This window comes from Falco cherrug, chromosome 7 (genome assembly GCF_023634085.1).
Source record: "Falco cherrug isolate bFalChe1 chromosome 7, bFalChe1.pri, whole genome shotgun sequence".
NCBI lineage: Eukaryota > Metazoa > Chordata > Aves > Falconiformes > Falconidae > Falco > Falco cherrug.
This window is the reverse complement of record NC_073703.1, coordinates 7820411-7840432: the sequence shown is the minus strand read 5'-3', so window position 1 is coordinate 7840432 and position 20022 is coordinate 7820411. Positions and strand designations below refer to the sequence as shown.

General features: G+C 39.1%; 1 protein-coding gene across 2 annotated transcripts in view; it reads right to left on the bottom strand.

The window, feature by feature from the left end:
* Positions 1-440: 440 nt before the first annotated feature.
* Positions 441-20022, bottom strand: part of FAM169BP (Protein FAM169B) — a 40299-nt gene continuing 20717 nt past the window's right edge. For both annotated transcript variants that reach the window (XM_055715204.1, XM_027801627.2), the window contains exons 4-8: positions 17268-17353; positions 15483-15657; positions 7730-7912; positions 5223-5351; positions 441-834 (exon numbers count right to left, since the gene is read on the bottom strand). In XM_055715204.1, coding sequence (XP_055571179.1) covers positions 827-834; positions 5223-5351; positions 7730-7912; positions 15483-15657; positions 17268-17353 — 581 coding nt within the window. In that variant the 3' untranslated portion in view covers positions 441-826. The remainder of the gene's footprint in view (positions 835-5222; positions 5352-7729; positions 7913-15482; positions 15658-17267; positions 17354-20022) is intronic.

Genomic DNA, 20022 nt, shown 5'->3' with positions numbered 1-20022 from the left:
TTCTACACTCTGAACTTACACATAGCATGATCAGAGAGCCTGAATTTAAAGGCAGTTTAAAACCTGTAGCTCGCTCACTGTTTTTTCTCCACCAAACTTTTTCTGCGTTAATGGAGTTTGTATGCCATCCTGTCCACCACAGGGTTTACGGCAGATTTTTCTGCTAGAAAAGATCAAATGAAAGCAATTCAGGATCAAATGTTCACTTTGAAAGGAAGGTTACAGCTGTCATTCTGATAGCGATGTGTGTTGTGGTATCTCTCTTCCATAATGCAAGATCTGGTTTCCATAGAAATATCTTCTTATATCAGTATCTACAAGCCCTCCAATTATCCCCTTTTGGACATCTCATGCAATCCAATAAAATATTTTCAGAGCAGGGAAATAACTAGGCTCAACTACTACTTAATTACTTGGTGAGAAGAAAAAGAAAAGGACAATTAGCAAAGAAAAGCTTTATTTAAAACAAAACACAAGATGGAGAACGTGTCTTGCAAAAAAAAAAGAAGTATCTTACCTGAAGAAATCTCTCCAATGTTACAAATTATGAACAGCCAATTACATTCTTAAGACTATACTGAGATTTTTCTCATTTTTCAAAGTGCAATTATGCCATAATTCTAAATTATTTGGTGGCCTTGTCTCCAGCTAAGCCCTCAGGGTCTGCTCTGCTCATTTTCTGAATCCTTTGCATTGCTAAGTATTGCCTGCACCTTGTTCCAAGTCCTCTTGTTCAGGATCCTGTGAGTTTAGAGTCCTTGCTGCTGCTGTGTCATCTTATTTTTCTGTGGCATCTCCTGCCACTTGCGCATCACCAGGAATGTATTCAACACCCTGAAATTAGAAACAAGACAGAGGGAACACCAAATTACACACAAACAACATAAACAGTGTGTTGATCCTAATACAAAATGCCTCTGTCGACCAAGGCCACCATAAACATGCCAGGCAAGAAACTTAGCTGCATTGCTTGTATAGAACAGCTTCATTCCTGCTGCTCTGCCTGAGTTCCCAGAAGTGTCAGCACAAAGAAAACTGGGAATACACGGAGCCTTGATCTGGCTGGGTGGGCTCCGCAGCCATGACCACAGCACATAACGCAAGAGTGTGCACCACAGGGGCCAGTGCTGTCATAGTTCCCCCAGGAGACCCATGTCTGAAGAAAACAAACTGATTTAATTGTGTGGCAACCGAAGTGTGCTGGGGAAACAACCCCTACAGCTCTTTGTTTTGCTTCCACTCGTCTCTCCTTTTTCTTTATTACTTGAAAAAGCTTAATTACTGTGATTTGTTTTCTCACATACATGTACCCCTAACTAGGTTTAAGCTTTATTCAAACCTCTCAGTCTGTTTTAGGCCTCCGTCCTGCAAAAAGCTAACCATAGTCAGATCTGCAGCTCAGTAGCGAGATAAAATAATTAGGACTGTAAAGAGCTTCGCTTACTCATTCTAAAGGTGTCAGACTCAAGCCCCTGTACAGGCACAGGAAAAATCACAGTTCTGTTCAGAAAGCCATTGCATACGTATCCTAAAAACCCATATCCCTTCCTCTCTTTCAGAAAATGCAGATCTCTGACCAATTCAGATACAGGATTATAAGTAATCATTTGAAATTGATTTTAATTCTTGCTCAGTCTGCTTATTTTTTGCATTAGCTTCACAGTTACATGCTTTGTGTATATTACTAAACTACTTTAAACACCTCAGTCCACTGCCTGGTAGATTTAGCCACTAGGATCAAATCATGTTCAATGATTTCAGCTCCTCCAGTTCACCCCAGAAGAGAAACATCACTGTGTTCCTATTACTGAGACTATTTGCTGTAAATAAATATCTTCATTTTTCAAACAATAAGAATTAATTTGAATGAATTATTGCAGCTCTGTGTGACAACATGCTAAAGAGCTTTCTTTTTATAGATATATGTATACATGCAGGCAGAAATACGTGTATGTATATGTATGTCTATGTACCTGTGCACATCCACATTGAACTATCAGTTGCAGTAAACAGAGTGCTGCAGTTTATCTGTACTGCCACTAGATGCAGCCACATAACCTTGCAAAATTTAAAATTCTGACCTCAGGGTTATAGAAACCTTTTTTGGAATATCTATGATTGCAGAATTCTTACAACAACGTTAATAATATTCAATCCTGTGTACTGGTGGGAAAAAATGTAATATGATCAGAATTTTCAATTTTTCTTCTCAATAATTTTGTTCCAAAGCATAGCATTGCAAAAGTCGATGGAGATCTAAGGAAACAGAGCAGAGTAAGACTCGTCTGTTTTCATGGTTGTTGCCATAGATCCAGATTGGAGCTGACAATATTGAATTACATTGTGTTTTGCTTTCTACATAACAGAGCAAGTAGGAATGAAGCACTATGTTCCCAAGTGACCCCCTAAAGATAGAATCATAGAATCATAGAATAGTTTGGGTTGGAAGGGACCTTTAAAGGTCATCTAGTCCAACCCTCCTGCCATGAGCAGGGAAATTTTCAACTAGATCAGGTTGCTCAGAGCCTTGTCCAACCTGACCTTGAATGTTTCCAGGAATGGGGCATCTACCACCTATCTGGGCAACCTGTTCCAATGTTTCACCACCCTAACTGTAATTTTTTTTCCCTTATATCTAGTCTAAATCTACCCTCTCTTAGTTTAAAACCATTATTCCTTGTTCTATTGCAACAGGCCCTGCTACAGGATTTGTTCCCATCATTCTTATCGGCCACATTTAAGTACTGAAAGGCCACAATAAGGTCTCCCCAGAGCCTTGTCTTCTCCAGGCTGGACAACCCCAACTCTCTCAGCTTTTTGTTATAGGAGAGGTGCTCCAACCCTCTGATCATTTTTGTGGCCTCCTCTGGAATCGCTCCAACAGGTCCATGTCCTTCTTATGTTGAGGGCCCCAGAGCTGAATGTGGTATTCCAGGCAGAGCCTCACTAGCGCAGAGTAGAGGGGAAGAATCACCTCCTTTGACCAACACTCTTTTGAAGTAGTCCAGGATATGGCTGGCCTTCTGGGCATGGCCCTGGCTCATGACCAGCTTTTCATTCACCAGTATCCTCAAGCCCTTCTCAGCAGGGCTGCTCTCAGTCCCTTCATCCCCTGCCTGTATTGATACAGGACATTGCCCCAGCCCAAGCGCAGGACCTTGCGCTTGGCCTTCTTGAACCTCATGAGGCTCATACAGGCCCTCTTCTTAAGCTTATCCAGATCCCTCAGGTATGTCAACCGCACCATTTAGCCTGGTGTCATCTGCAAACTTGCAGAAGATCTAAAGGACTGTGCATGTATGGAACACATAAGCATATAACTCAGTAGCTTCTATTCTATGCCACCTCACTTTCCTCTCTGCATCCCTATACCACAACTCTGGAAGCACAAGCAGCACACTAGGTCAGATGACAAAGTATTCCTGCACACAGAAAATGCTTCTGCTTTATCTACTATTAAGAGACAGCATGAAGCCCTGGAAAATTCTCTTGTTATTTCCTCACCAGCTATCAGACAGAGCTACGCAGGAGTAATCCTGCCTTTAGGACAAAGCAAAACCAGGGAAACTCTCCCCTAGTTTTAGCAGGCATTCTCTGTCCCGTACTCTCCCTTGGTATTTTCCTGGGTGCATAATATGCACGGTACTGTGATAATACAAGCACAAGAAGAACACAAGTAGATTTCATATGTAAAACATATATAATAAACGTATTACACACTGGTTTAAATACTGTTTTTACAGTGGGTTGATTTTCCACTGAAGATAGATGAAATAAAGCCTGTTCAGCACATTCAGTGTAAAGGAAAGTGATGCCCAGTGAGCTGTGCACCAGAGTGGAGAATATAATTTAAAACACAGATTTTTATTACATATTTTAGTGCCAAATTCACTTGCTTCTGCTCCCTTCCACTATAAAGATCACATTGTAATTCACGATCCATATAAATATATATACAACATACCTCTCCCCACCCCACCCCCATTTCTGGTTTATACTTTCCCTCCTTCCTCTTTTTGTAGATATATCTCATTTACGTGCATAACTGGCTAAGGCAGCTCCAGGCCTTACACCTATTTTTTACTGACAGCCACTCTGGTGGAATTATATTTGCCCATGTTTTGGCTCATTTCTCTTTGTTTGTTTGTTTGTTTTTGTAGAAGACAGCAAAAAGAAGAAAGAAAAAAAGAAAGTATACTGTCCTCCAGGAGCTGCTTTCTCTTTGCTGATCTGATCATAGCTCTCTTCAACTGCCATTAATAAACTGAACTTAGCAAGATGGATTAAAGGAAAGAGCAACACCAGTTTTTGTTGGTTTAAAGCATGAAGGAACATAAATATAATGGCTTCAGAGGAGCCCAGCCTAGGGCTAAATTCTGACTTAACTCTCCTGTGGGGTGCTGCAGACAAGATGAAACGCAATGTCTCAACTGAAGGTCCCCATGCCAATACAAAGCAGGATAGATGTGGGAAGGCATGGGAGCAATTTGCTCTGCAGCACTCCTTGCTGCACTTCCAGAAAGAGACAATGTGTGCCCTTCTTTTGGAACCTAGTGTTTATCACAGCTTGTGTGCATGCAGCAGAGGGGCCTGTCTGGATGCCCGAGTCAGCTGAACAGATTACATCAACAAGATCCCCATATGAACTGTCAAATGGTTTTCCCACTCTGTCACTATCTTTTGTGAAGTAGGCAAAAAATTCTCCCAGCATGAAGGAATTACCCTGTAGAAGAGTACTTGGAATCTTCGAAAAGCCATAATGAAAATGTTTGTGTTTCCATCCGAGAGTGGTATTGGCAGAAAATTGAAGGTAATTAAACACATTGCCTGGTGGCCATACAAATTTCTTCTTTGTAGCAATTTCGGAGAAACAAACCCCTCTCTATAACCCACACATTGTGTTGTGCAACAGGAATTTTTTGGGCTAACATCTACCCTGCTGTAAGTGCACTGCAATGGGAGTTACAGCCACTTTATGCCAAGACTGTGCTTTGTTCAGTACCTCTCAGATGCTCTGTAGTTCAATTTCATTACTTCAAAATTTGTAAGAATTGTCCTGTTTACTGGGAAAAGACCAGTGAACTAGACTGCACACTCAGTAGTTCCGCCATGTGCAAACAACAGAGAAACCACCTATCTATTATCGCTACCTAACCCTTGATTTTCTTTCTTATCTTTATATAACTAACATGGCCAATTTCACACTGTTTATTTTTACTCACTTCCTGAAGGGGATGACTCCATCTGAATTTTTAACCAGATATTCACTCGTTGGCTCCAATCTCCTGGTGCTTCCACCTCCCACAGTCGCTTCTGCTCCTCAGGATAAGTCTGCAAGAATTTCTGGCAAACTGAATAGGAGAAACAAAGGGGTAAAAGCATGAATGAGTGGAAAGTACAGTTGAAGAGGGAGTGTATTCTACCCCAGAAATGCTCTCAGACCTACTTTCATTAGTTCCTTTGGAAATCTTTTCTTCTCTCTTCTCACCTTCCTTTTCTTTCTTTTAGCTGGGGTTTTTAGGAGAAGTCTATGTGGAAACAACCTAAACAGGCACAAGTGAATCCTGTCCATCTGCTTCAGTCTAGATTGCTTCCTTGTGAGCACAGAAATACAGGGCTTGAAATTACTTACTGATCCACCTTCTTCTGGCATTGCATCACAGAACTATCTCCAGGCACTTAGGTTTTAGACGAACAGAAATGCAGGTTTTTTCACCCTCACCACTCTGCGATGAAAGGTGTTTCAGTATCTTCCAGCTTTAACCATTAAGAATGCTACTCTAATTTCTATTTATAAACAAAAGCTTTGTATCGGTTTGTTCTTGGACCAATAACACCCTCCATTTTACTACTTCTACCCTGTACTCCATCACTGAAGTTCACTTACTTCTTTGGGTGTGGAAAACAGGAAGAGCTGACAGAGGAGTAATAGGGGTACCTGTATCAGATGTACAATTGCCTTTAGAAACCATATACCCACAGACTCCTACCATTGTCAGTACACACTTAATGCTAATACAATTTGGATAAACAATCAAATTTATGATTGCTTATGTTGTCAAACTGAAATCTGTCTTATTTAGAGGTTTCTTTAGAATGTCTGCAGAGCCAAGAGGAGGCATATGTTGTAGAACAAACAGTTCAAAAAATTTAAAGGGCATTTTGAAACTCCTTAACCACCATTCTATCAGTTCCATCAACTGTACTCAGACAGCAATCTGTAAACAACAGAATTATTTTCATGCTCTCTTCTGTCCATTATATTTCATCATACTACAGAATGGGTAATTTATCTTCAACATTCCGTTGACTTTAACAATGGGTTATTGAAACAAAAACCCTAATTCTGGTATGTAAACATTTGCCTTACAGTAATGAGCAGATCATCATTAATTTTATTCAAGGATATCCAAACTATAGTAACCATTTCAATAGAAGCTACTGAAAGTAACGTATATACCAAAACAGAGATATCTGATAAATGTCTTTTTACTTCCTTTTAGGCCTCTGTAGTGCATTAAATAAGATACTAGTGAAAACTGTATTTAGTACAGAGATTTAGACTAAAAGGTTGCACTTAAAAGGTTTGTTAAAAGTATGAGATTGTGGTTCAAATGAAATTAAAAACAGGCAGTGACTTCACTATACTCAAAATTTAACTTACAGCATTAGTATAAAAGCAGGACCCAGAAAATCTAATTAGAACACGATACAAGTGAAATTTATTCACTCTTAGCTTTAAACTTCATTGAGATGAAAGCAGAGTCTTGCAGTATATTGGCTAGCATTAACACAAGAACAATGCAGCTTTCTCATCTATAGTGTCTGAATCATTAATGCCTGGTGTAGGAAAAATGAACATTACTGGGAGAAGAGAAAGAATGTTGTCAATACTATTCCTTCCTGAATTTAGAAGTAGCAGTATCTAAGAAACTCCTAGAGTACATTTGTATGCATTCAATGGCACATACTGACCAAGAGAAAGAACAGATACAGTCAAAATGTTGTTGCCACTTACTAGGAAATGGCTGTAAAGCCATAAGTTAAGAGAAACATCTCCCAGAAAATTATAGTAAAGACTGTATACCATACAGAGAGCAACTTTAGGAAAAAATGCTTTCCTGAAGAAAACAGTTTTATAAATAATGTGAGCACAGATATTTTGTGTAAATTTTACTAGCAAAACCAGAACTTCAACCTGAACACAGAGAAGATATATAACTACTCGGTGATCTTTTAAAAGCACCAAATGTTCAAAGACAGTCAATACAAAACAAGTACTGATGTGACTAGATGAATGAGCAGAGTCTAGGTATATGGCTCATTAAATCTAATTTCTTATAAATGCAGTATCTACAAGAGCATTATGTGCACAGTGTAGGCTTGACAAACATCTTACGATTCTTTTCCCTCGTGTCAAATAAAATGGGTACGTCTGTCTAGGGCAATGACACAGTTCTATTTCTAAGAGACAGTGAGATAAGTGAGATGAAAATGTCAAACAGGCAGTATAAGTTTTATGCTTCCCATTGTTTTACACAAATATTGGCCTACGGGAAATTCGTGATGTCTTAAGAAAAGTAACTAGTTGCACACTAACAACAGTTCAGTTCAGTTCAGACAAGTGCACTGAACTCTTACACAGTTAAGAAAATCCTGCCCAAGACCATATTGAAATTTATACATTATACATGACCCTTACCTAACATTTCCACATCAAATGATTTACCTTGATACATGGCAGCAGAAATAGGGCAGCTGATCCCCAAGGCATCCTCAGCCACGAAAGACTGACAGAAATCATGCAGCATTTTCATCCCTAGGCCACCTCTTCTGTACCTTCTCCGGACAAAAATAGTATCCAAAACCGGCAGCAAGTAACAATGATGGGTTGTACCATCACATAGGCTCCCTGAAAGCAGGCAGTAAAAAACACATGAATTTGAAATCAAAATCTGTATTGCTACACTAACTGCTGTGTGATTCTAGCCACAAATATTGCTCTGATACTTTTCCAGAGGCTACGAGGACCCTAACTGAAGTATATTTGCATAGACAGTAGAACACTTTCCAAGAGGAAGATTTGTGCCATCAAACTGAGAGGCCTGCTTAACACGTGGTTGACAGGTCTCACCCTAGTATTTTCCAGACTGATTCTTCATAATCAGACTATCTAGGTACACAGCTAACGTACAGAAGAAAGTTCACAAAAAAGATGTAACTGGGCTGCAGCCCAAGAGGTATAAATATTCTGAATGTAAACTCAGTATATTCCTTAAGCTTTTTGCTATTCTGGTAAACCATCCCAAACCCTCTTTTTATGAAATACACTGAACCACACAATGCAGCATGATCTAAATGCTCAGAAGGTCCATCCTGCCTGATGCAGCTGGACAGTGGAGAAGGCCTCCAGAAAAAACTCCTAATACTGTTTAAGCTATAGTGACCGCAGGGAGGGAAGAGAGGCTCTTTTTGGCCTCTGCATACATTGCTGTTGTGTCTTCCCAAATGGTATAATAATACTCCTAAAGTATGAAATTTGACTAGCCCCATCATGTACATCTCTTTCTGACTTTTAGGGGTCATAATGTTATACAACCCCTTTACTGCATATTCAGTCTTTGATCCAGCCCTAGTTGACTAAATTCCGTGCAAAAGAATATTTCTCTCTTTCACTTAACTGTCAGCACATACCCAGGAGTCGTCTTCAAGCCTTTGTTGGTAAAAGAACCACACAATAAGCATTGAGGTTGCTTCACCTGAAACTGGAAACAGACCCCTAACTGCTCATGCTCACAGTGACTCCAGGCCAGAAGGGAAGTCCATCACTCGCCTCCTTCAGAAAACAGAGCAGGGGCCAGGCAGCCCCAACAACCCAGGACATAACAGGAAGGCAAATGACTTTCCAAAGAGGAAGAATCATGTCTGAGAAAGAGCAAGTAGAATCCAAGTGACAGCTAAACTCACAGCAGCAGCTTAGGTTCAACCTTACACTGCAGCACACAAAAGTCACATCTCTGTAGGAAGATGAGTACAGACACTAATCAAGGCATTTGGGTACAAAGCCATAAACAACTGAGTGGTGCATTGTAAAAAAGTACTGTAAGTGCTCCTTTGTAAGTCACTTGATTTCTACCAAGTAGTAATTTATCACACATGCATGTGCTTCTAGTCCATCACCTGAATTACTACTTTCAGTGTTAAACTAGGGTTTTCACTCAAGGACAGTCCTTGCTAATAAACATATTAAGTCAGTCACTTGAAATCATGGGGACATGACATAATGCTCTACATTGGGACAAAATACAGAGTCCAGTATAAGCCTCCAAACTATTAAAACTCAGTTCTCAGCGAAAACTGTCAAAACCAATTAGAATCAAGGGATTTATTTTGCAATCATGTATAGTAAACTCAAACTGGAGTCAAGAGAAAGTAGATTAAAGACAGACATTCAGGGTCCACAATTTTAATGTTCACCCTAAAGAACTTTGGGTCCTATTGCAGAGATACATTAGCAATTCACTGTTCAACCTCCATTGATTGCAGAATACCATAAAAACAGAACCTCAAACTACTTGACAGCCTAAGCCATTCAACCCTAAAATGAATGACCAACATCAGTTCACCAATTACCTACATACAGGATAAGGTCACCACAGAAACATCTCACTGATTTATTTTCACTTGAAAAAAATATATTTACAAAGATTTTACACTGCTTCTATCTGGGTCCATGGCAGTTTAAACAGAAACGGGTATCATGCCTTTGTAACAAAAAAATTTACATTTTCTTACTTTGTTGCTTAAATCTCACCAAGACCACCTCAGTTTTCTTTCTTACCACTTACAAGTGTACCACTCAATCTAGTTTTCAGTGTCTTGAGACATGAAACTTCCATCACTTCATTAAGTCACAGATCTCCTATTGAATGGCTGTTCCTAAATGCCAGTATAAACTTTTTACTTAATAGATCCCTTTTTTTCTTTATCACATCCCCATAGCTATCTTAAACTAAGGTCTACTTCTCTTCCTTGAGTTGGTGTTTAGCACCTTTTGCTGATAGTCACCAGGCCTGACTTTGAGTACTTCTTTTCTAGGATGCCGATTCAGCAAAGGATGCATGACTATATTTAATTCTAGACCCTGATTTGTCAAGGCTGTAGCTCTTCATTTAGCAAGAATCCACCATCATACATACTCAGCCATACAACAAGAGTATGTAGCTACATAACCAATCCATTCACATCCAGGCTTGGTCCACCCCTCTTAATCAAAGTGCATGCTTAACTTCAAACACATGTTCAAGCACATTGTTGGAAAAGGATGGTTTGTGGTGGCGTTTATAACCTTTCAATATTTGTAACACATGATGAGTAGTCACTCTTTTTTCATGAGCCAAAAAATTGAGTATATCCCCAGTCCCATTGTTAGCTGCCAGCCCAACAGAGATGTTGGATTCCAGCAGTATTGCACCATACATTCTAAGAAAGGGACAAACTCTTCCTCATGAAGTCAACAGCTTTAAGAATTCCGGCATGTTCTAAGGGTCCTTATAAGTTTATTATTATCTCATATAGTCTGTCTCCTATAAATCCTGATGAGACTGCGGTGCAGCAATCCCAGGAGCTGAGTGATTTATGTCTGCGCTCCTAATTTTGTGTTGAGGACAAAAACTTGCAATGTCTAAAGGCACTGTAAATAAAGAAACCATGAAGCCATTCTTCACCTTGTCTCTGGGAAACATATTAGAAGAGTCATAACCCACAGCCATTTGAAATAAAATAAACCATCCAACCTTTGGAACAAAGGCCACTTTGTCTCTAGTTCCCATCCAATGGCACAGAGGTTACCGTAAGCTAATGGTGGCCTAGAGGTGACCACTAGGTTCTCAAACATTTGGTTCAGAGGTTTGTTTCATTGTTGAATCACACAAATAGACTAAGTTTTGGGGTGAGGGAGGAGACAGGGAAAATAAGGGCATTGGCAATGAAGATGGAAGTATTCATACAGTCTGCCCTTTGAAAGCCTTTGATCTGTTTGGTTAGGTCACGGGTGCCAAACGACCAACTTATGAGCCAGCAAAATGGTAAACAGATATTACAAGGGCAGGAAAGCAGACAGCCATTAGCATTCCCAAAGAGCCACAAACTAGAAAAAACCCAATCCAGTCCCCACATCCAACAGACCCAAACAAAACAAGGTTGTGCATACTGACTATTTCCCTGCTGAACAAGTTGGCTTGGCACACACATGTTTGGACAGGCCTTAAGCAAGCTGAGTGCTTGTGTAAAGGGTGGGGAATATTTCTGCTGAATAGAACTCAAGGTCAACCCATTGTGTGAGTTTGTATGTGAGAAGGGGAACAAAGGTTCTGGCTTCAATAAAATTAAATTAATTCATGTCTTGACTGGTATGTAGTCATTTAATTTTTATTACAGCCAGGACCTTCAGTCTGTCTCAGAAATGCACATTAAAAATATTATTGCTAGAAAACAGAGGGAGACAAAAGCAATTATCCAACAAGATTTCAGCTAATTGTCAGGTTAACTTTAATTTTGATTTCATTTCCCCCCCCCCCCTAAAAGAAATGTATGTAATCAGTGAAAAAAAAATACTCTATTTTCTTTTTAGGGATCTATTTCTAGAGAATACCACCTGGGCCACCAAAGTATTAAAAGAAATTTGTGAAGACATGTATGAAGAAAGTTGTTAGCTTTGGTAGCCACTTCCAAAGACCATCTCTAAGGCTTTGGGGTAGGAAAAAACAGAGACTGGGCCAGGGTTGCTTTGCTGCCTACTTTGTATCATCTTAGAGCTTCTGCAGTCAGGTGTTCCCAAACTGTGATTTGTGGAGCATCTCTGAGGAATGAATGGTAAGCCAACAATGCATTTACTCTTGATTCAACTGCATGTTTTACAGTCTTCTCAGAGGACCAAATTTTTTAAGGCTGGTTTGACTCACATCACAGAGAACACCATTTTTCTCCACAGTTTTACTACTAAGGTTTGACAAAAGGGACACAGCAAGCTTGCGAGCCTGGGAAGGGACAAGCTTTGACAACCTGACTCCTTTGCTTTTTGTACCGCAGGCAGCTTGGTCTGCAACTGGGCAGCTCCTCTGTGTTATAGAAACAGTAATACATAATAGTAGGAAAAAAGCTGTACAAAAAAAAGGGGGTTTGTTCTGTTTTGTTCTTGAAGGGACTAAGACACTCCTGGCTCATGGTATCCTCCAACTTCCTTACTGATTTATTTGTGTTATGAATCTTCTACATTCTCCTGACATTTATGTGAAGGTGGTAAAAGCCCATTTTCAGTAATTACTAGTCCTCAGTAAATAAAAAATAAAAAACTTTCAGGGAGTTATATGGTCTCATTACACAAAAAAAAATAGTGTCAGTAACCATGGTCATTAATCCTACATCACTACACAAAACACATTCTTTCTGAGGTTTTCACACAGATTTAGGGCATGCCAAGAAAAAAAAATCTGAAAGAAATAATTAAAAGAATATAAAACAGATCTCAAAACCAAAGAATCTATATGAAGGCTTGCTGCAAAATATTTCATTTTCATGTTGCTGTCTGCAAAGAAATGCACTGGGACAGGGAAATATCATTTCCCATTGTACCTTTAAGTAGTTACATTTGGTGAGGTCTAACTCCTCAGCTGTCTAATATGGAAGCTGCTGACATCGATAAAATTGGAGACATTTATCTTGGCACGTGACAAAGTGTCTTATCAGCCTCATTAGTGGCTTAGTACGTCTCATCAATCTTTAGTACACCCAGTGGTAAATGCTGCATGCCTGTCATTGGACAGGAATAGGCACATACCAGAGAAGCTAGGTTGATGATCTGTGTAGTCATGAATAAATTTTGTTTTAATAAAGGTGTTTAATGCTCACGAAAAGCGATAGCCTTGAAGAATGAGTCTTCTGTTTATCTACACAACAGGTGCAGGACGGCCAGTGTCAGTAGTTGCCAAATTGTCTCAAAACCTTGACTTGCAGTTACTGTGTCTCTGAGCAAGGCGGGTGCTCAAGACCATCTGTCCCTCTTCAGCTAGACTATCAAAAGAGATCCAGTTAAGGATGTTTATAAGATGGATGGATGTGTGGAACTGGACCAAAATTACCAAGTTCACTTTGCACAGGCCACCTAGGAACTGGCACATGGAAATGACTTTACAATATTGCCAAGACAGTTAATTGGAGTCACTGAAGTACATTGAAAATTTGGTTTGCATAGCAGCATACTAAATCTGTAGCAAAGACAGAACAGACTCCCTCCTCCTTGGTCACCAATTCTATGATTCACGCAGATGACTTAGGTTTGAAAGAGCCATGCTCTACAGCTCTGTTCTGGCTTTTTTGACTCCACTGATGCATGTTTTTTGTCATACTGTAGGTAATGGAAAATTCACAGATGAGAAATACAGTTGAATATAACATCAGCATGAGAGTCTCAATTACCTAATGAAGGAAATATAACTATAAAGAATGGCCAGGTAATTGCAGAGTATGGAAATAAAGGGAACCAGAATCACATGGTGGGCACACAGGAAAAAAATTTCTTTGTCAGACCAGAAGCTGTAACAGAGGTCCAGCACAACATGAAGTCCTGCACTTAAAGCTGCCCCTACTAAATGTTCTGACCAGGACAGTAAAAGGAAAAAGATCTTACATTATAATAAAAAAAAAGGACAAGTTAAAAAGATAATATCTAAAACAACCATGTGAAATACAACTTCTAAGACAGTATATTTATCTTAGCCTGTTTTGGACCTAATAAATCCATGGCTCTTCTAGAAAGTAGAGAGAATAGGATCAGCCAGAGCATGGCTGGTATGAAATTGAAATCACAGAACTTCAGAAAGCGGAATTATTTTCTAAATGCATACAGCAAATAGCAAAAAGGGGCAAAACCAATTGGTTTCAAGCTTCCCGAAAAGGCTTTGGCAAAAGACTGCAGTAATTTGTGAAACAGGCCAAAAACTAACAAATATAGCTGCCCAGAGAAAAAAAAACAAAACACACTGGCAACAAAAGACAGATGCTGACAAAGCTGGACTTGAAGAATTTGTATTTTATGTGGACCTGGTTTAAAACCAAACTGTGACTCTCAGCTTACTCAGAAATGGTTTCAACTTGGCTAATACTCCACCCATAACAGACTACTGTGCAAATTTATTTTACTGGAGCATGAATCATTACAGCCTATACAAGTGTTTCTTTCCAAAAGCTTTGCTCAGAAATATTTATGGACTTAAAGGAAAATGTACTATGGCAATTGAAGTGTTTGCCAATTACAAACCAGTTAATCAGCATATTCACAGATACATACAAGATTCCTTTATCATAGCCTGTGACTTGAGTCATCACTGATACTACGGTAGTGCTGTACCTGCACAGTGGTGTACAAGCTACACCTCAGTCTAAGTATTTTGCACATCCCAAGGCAGAGTAAGAGTAGAGCATCTCTTATTGTTGCTGGCCTTTGAGACTCCATCAGACAAGGCACCTTCAGACTGTCCTCTGGAATCCAAAGCAATCCATATTTGTACAGGTGTCCAGCTGTTTCTTACTCTCCTCTTTTGGACAGATAGCTACTGATTGCTGATTGAACAATACATTTATCTCCAAAGATACCAACTTCTTTAGGTTTAAGCTGATGGTATCAAGGTGACACCCATGAATCTTAAACACAGACGGGTAACCAGCTCCTACATGGGGATACATACTCAGCTGCATACCTGGAGTTATTCTAATGAAACATTTTCCACTCTAGACTTAGAGTTAATAGCAATGTACCTGCATTAAAACAAACGCTATTTGATAAAAGACTTTCACTAAAGCTTATACCGGTGCAAGTATCCCTAAAAATCAAATGCATTTTGTTTCTTTTCTATGCTAGTTCATCAATTAATGATTAAATCAATTAAACATCCTTTAAACTGGGAGTACCACAACTGAACAAAGCATTCCAGGATGGAACTAGTGCATACACCACCTTCCTTTACACATCCCAGCCACTGCCCCTTATGCATCCAAGGACATTGCTACTTTTTGACACCATCCATTCCTGATACACTGGTTTTCCACTGTGAACTGTACTCCTTTCTTCAGATATCATTCTTTCCAGGATGCAGCCCTCCTTTCTGTGGGTAGGCCCTACATTCTTTGTTCCTAGATGTACAACCTTCTGTTTGGCTGCATTAAAGCGTATTTCATTGGAATAAGCTAGTACCTCAGATCACTCAGTGTAACTGAGAATAGAGTTTGGAACCATAGTGTTTAAATGAAAGTAATATGGATGGATTCCAAATTCTGGGAAGGTTTGTTCCCCAGATTCATTCTGAGAGAGATTTGATATAAAAATGTAAATGAGAGCCAGGGTTATTTATACTGAAAGATAAACAAAAGGATTACATTTCTAGCTATTAGGAACCAATGGAAACGTGTCTCTAAAATGACCTTACCTTTCATCTTGACCGAGTAAAATGCAACAGCCTCGCCATTTCTCCAGAGTATCTTGGCACACTCAGTGGCAGAGTGAGGTAGAAAGAATGCATCATTAGCCGAACTCCCTTCCAGCATTCCAAAAATAATGTAGTTCAGAACAAAGAGGACAATCCTTTCTCCAAATGTCTGGACCTTAGAGAAAAAACAAAAACAGAGCAAGGAAAAATGAAGCAGAGAATAGTATTTTGTGTTTCATAAAAGGCTTTAAAATTAAAAGGGGCTGGGAATGAGGAGGTCAGTAAACATGTGCACTTAATGTGGTGAAAATACCTCATGAACTGGTTCAGATGGAATAGCAAAAACAGTTTCTCCCAGTGTTCCACCCTATATCCAGAGGGCATAGAATAATTTAGTAACAATTTATAAAGCTTGACATATATCTTCTTGTCACAGAGAGGAATTCTAAAGCAGCAGGAAAAGAAGTATCTCGACTGTAGTCACAGTGAACTAGTCACAGATTTTGAAACAGGATCAAGGCAATCTAATCCTACCCAAATGTGAAACAAAGACAGGATTCACTGTGCTACCCTGGTCACCTCTCCCCTACTACCTGTCTTGCCACAGCATCAAAGAACTTTAGTGGGCCAGGACCTTACTGAGGTAGACACTATACAAAACAGAATAAATACAGGCTGTCCCAAACAGCTTAGAATCTAGGTGTAACATGAACAATTAGTTTTTATGCCATGCTTCTTACTAGACAACCAACAAGACAGGGAGATGAAGAAATATAAAGGAACAAGATTGTATAGATAATCAAGGTTAAAAGTAGTGCCAACATGCTTTATATGAATGCTGAAAAAGAAAATGTGTTTCTACAAATAATGATAACCTACATCTTGGCAATGAGCTAGAAGGGGCAAGTTGTCTATTTTCAGATATTTTTTCATTCTCTGTTGATTCAGCAGATGCTTGAACGCCTGAAGGCCTGTGTTTCTGCTCCTAAGTTCTATCTTGCAAGGATTTGTATCTCAAAATCCCTCCAGTTCAGTTACCCACAAAAAAGCCTACTTAATTCTGTGAATAATTAAACTTTATGTATGGCAGATACTAGGGAAAGATGATAAAGGAACAGAGTCGTTAAGGACCAAAGCTGGACACAGAGGGTTGGATAGGAAACAGAACTGACTTAATATTGTCATGGCAACAAAAAGCTCACATGCAATAGGCATCAGACTTCTTAGTTGAAAACAGACTATAGGCTACCCAAATCTCTCAAATTATGAAAAAGTAGTTGTATCCTACTAAGATAATTTATTTGGGAAAAGGATTACAGATATAGAAACTGTTAAATAACAACCATTTCATAAAATTAACACAGCATAAACATTATCCAAGGCAAAAAAAGAAATTGTAAAAGAAATCATAACTAGCTAGTAAGACATTGTTCCAAGGGGTAGTAACATCTCCCATCAGTCAGTAAGCAACACTGACATGAAGAGTTATTACTAATGTAGTTCATTCAGTTTTTCTGATTATTCCTTTATTAAGCAGTAAGGGTAAACTAAAACCAAAGCAAAATCAATCCCACAGATTAATCAAACTGCATGCAGAAAATTGTTTGGAGAGGGTTAATGCGCATGTCACTGTGCAACGGGAGACCTGAAGTACTTGGTGAACCACATAGCCCAAATCCCACAGGTTATAAAGCATTTGCTGTAGGAGACCACAGACAACTACATACAATTGTTCTAGCTGGGAAGTTCCAGGATAAAGGCAACTATTTAAAATAGCATCCTTACCAAAATCAGCCCATCTCTAGAAGGATCAGCTGTCTTGACTACTTCTTCAACAGGCCACCAACACTGGTTCAAATAAACTGCCAAAACTACAAAAAAGAAAAAGACAAAGGAACATGTTACCAGCAAATAAATACAAAGTTGGTTCTGAACCTCTCCACAAGCAGCCTCAGATCTACTTCTCCCCACAGCTGACTCCAGTTTGATGTGCTGCAAGACAGCAGAACAACAATTGTATTTCAATTTCATCTCCACGTCCCTTGACATCCAATTTTCAGTACTGCACAAGGCATCAAGTAAAGGTAACTTTTCTCATGAATTGATGTGACTTTGCTGTGACAACCTGTGTGCCATATGAATAAAGCATTTCCTGCGTAACACCTGTTCAGTAGCACAGTAACTTGAGTGGCATTTAGGACAGAGGGAGTACCTACTCAAAGGTTACATTTTTGAAGTTTTTTTCAGACTTTCCCCTGTCCACATGCATACATGCCCGTATTTGTACCCACACAAGTCAAACGCAAAAGTTTTCATATGTGCTTTATCAAATAGCTTTTCAGCTGCCTATGTGATTGGATTTCTATATACCTGTACCTTTACAGTACAGACTCCTAAATCTCTGCATAGATAAATATTCACAGAAGTTCAAATCATATAGAGAGGTTTCTATCACCACAAGACAGACATATACATGTAAGAAAGATACACTTTGCCCTGAAGCAAAAGTGTATGACCAACCTACACGTAAGTCAAGTCCTTGTGTGGATGTTATACAAAACTTGCACCCCACTTCTTCCCATCCTTCCTGAACTTTTCACATATGCAGAAATAAGTATTTAAACCCTACTTCTATGTGTTCATCTACAGAATTCATTGCCTGCCGTTAGATTTACAAGAGAAAGACTGAAGTAGCAACAGTGACACTGAAATTGCTCCCAAGCCCTGTTCAGAAAGAAAAGGTTTAACACAGGGTCATTTCAAAGCATATAGACGAGATTTGAAGAGTTCACATCACATTTTAGAATAATCACAGAAATATGATAATTTATGACCACGAACACATCAAGCAGCAAATATTTCAGCAAAAAGAGCTTTTATTATCTATACAGTGGTGAAATCCAACTAAAGAAAGTACATGGCCACAATTCCAGGACTGCTCAAGAACACCACTATCTTTACTATCTTCCAACAGGACAGCTAGCATCCCTATTTTTAGACAAAAAGATAAATTATTATATAGGAATTATGTTGCAAGGAACAGCATGGAGTTCACATCTCTTGAGTCCTAAAAGAGCGTGCTGTCTACTGGTTTTCTAAGCTACCCAACTAGGGACAAACAAAAGAAAATTTTAAAACCAGCTATGAGTGAGAGACAAATTCAAACACAAGGAAGTGAAATCACTTTAACAGGATTTACCTGTTTTAGCCTCAGGTTATACAAATCACACTGATGCACACAGGTTAGCTTCCCTTTTTGCTTCAGCCTCCACCAGTTCCCACTGGCTTTAAGGGTGGACATTCTGCTTAGCTAACTTATATTTAAAATAAATTATTAAAGCATATGCCAAAAAGCATTACAATTTGTATACTGGGTTAACAATGGAGCAAGTATTACACGCAAGGGCAGATGCCTGTTTATAGCACCAGATTCAATTCATTAAATATTATGCACTTACTTGCATGGGAGTTTCATACTCCTTCTATGATGGATTCAGTCTGTTCCCTCAGTCCCTTCACTCTGCTTTCAAATGCAAGCAGCCACTGCTCCATTACATACCCATGAAACATGCAGCTACAAGGGGAGCTGAGTCAGACAAAGGGGACATAATGCGCCAAATGCTGACTTTAATGGGAGCTGCACAGAGGTTTGGCACATAGTTCAGACACATACAACACACACAGCAAAGGTCAGAAAAGTTTATAAAAGCTTTGAGGAAAACAGAAAGATAAATAACCGTGTTATAAGGAGCTACTTTTATGAACATTTACTCTGCTATTCAATAATTTAAATGTGTGAAAGGGAACACTAGTTGACATAGCAACTGTCACATCACATTACTTGAGCAACCTTATCTATATGGATGCCTTCCTTGAAGGAAAAACATTTCTCCAGATTTCACACAAAGATATGTACTTTGCTTTTTGTTATCATTTTTCAAGTCAACATCTGGTCTGCTGTTAAATCCATCCATGCTTCCCCATATTCTCATTTTCATTTTATAATCAACTTTGAGGAACACTATTTCAAATGCAAACATGTTTTGTGAGACCACATGTTCCTTCACTCTCCTCTCCCAGTCTTGCTGTTCTTTCCAAGACATTTGGTTATGTTCACTTGATCATAAGAGATCAAGCTATTGTGAACAGTAAGATAACACACATCAGCGGAACCCTGTGAATCGTGATGCATACGATTACAATGATCTTGCAATTGCAAGACTTGATGTGCTTGATCTTGCAATTGCAAGGCTAGGTGAAATGGATTAAGCCCAATCATTTCAGTTCACTATTAATGGAGTATATACATGCTCACTTAGGTGGCTTGCCCTGTAAGCACTAGCTTGCTAAACCTCAGTACTTTCATCACTTGCAGTCAAACAAACATATTCAGAGTGTTGCAAGAAGCTGAGAGCCCGTGAAGCACACAATTCCACACCACTACGGGTATCTGGAATACAGTACTGAAAAACACTGAGTTGAATTAGGCACTAAGCAAAATGCAATTGTGATTATAAAATGTATGAAATGGCTCCTTTTG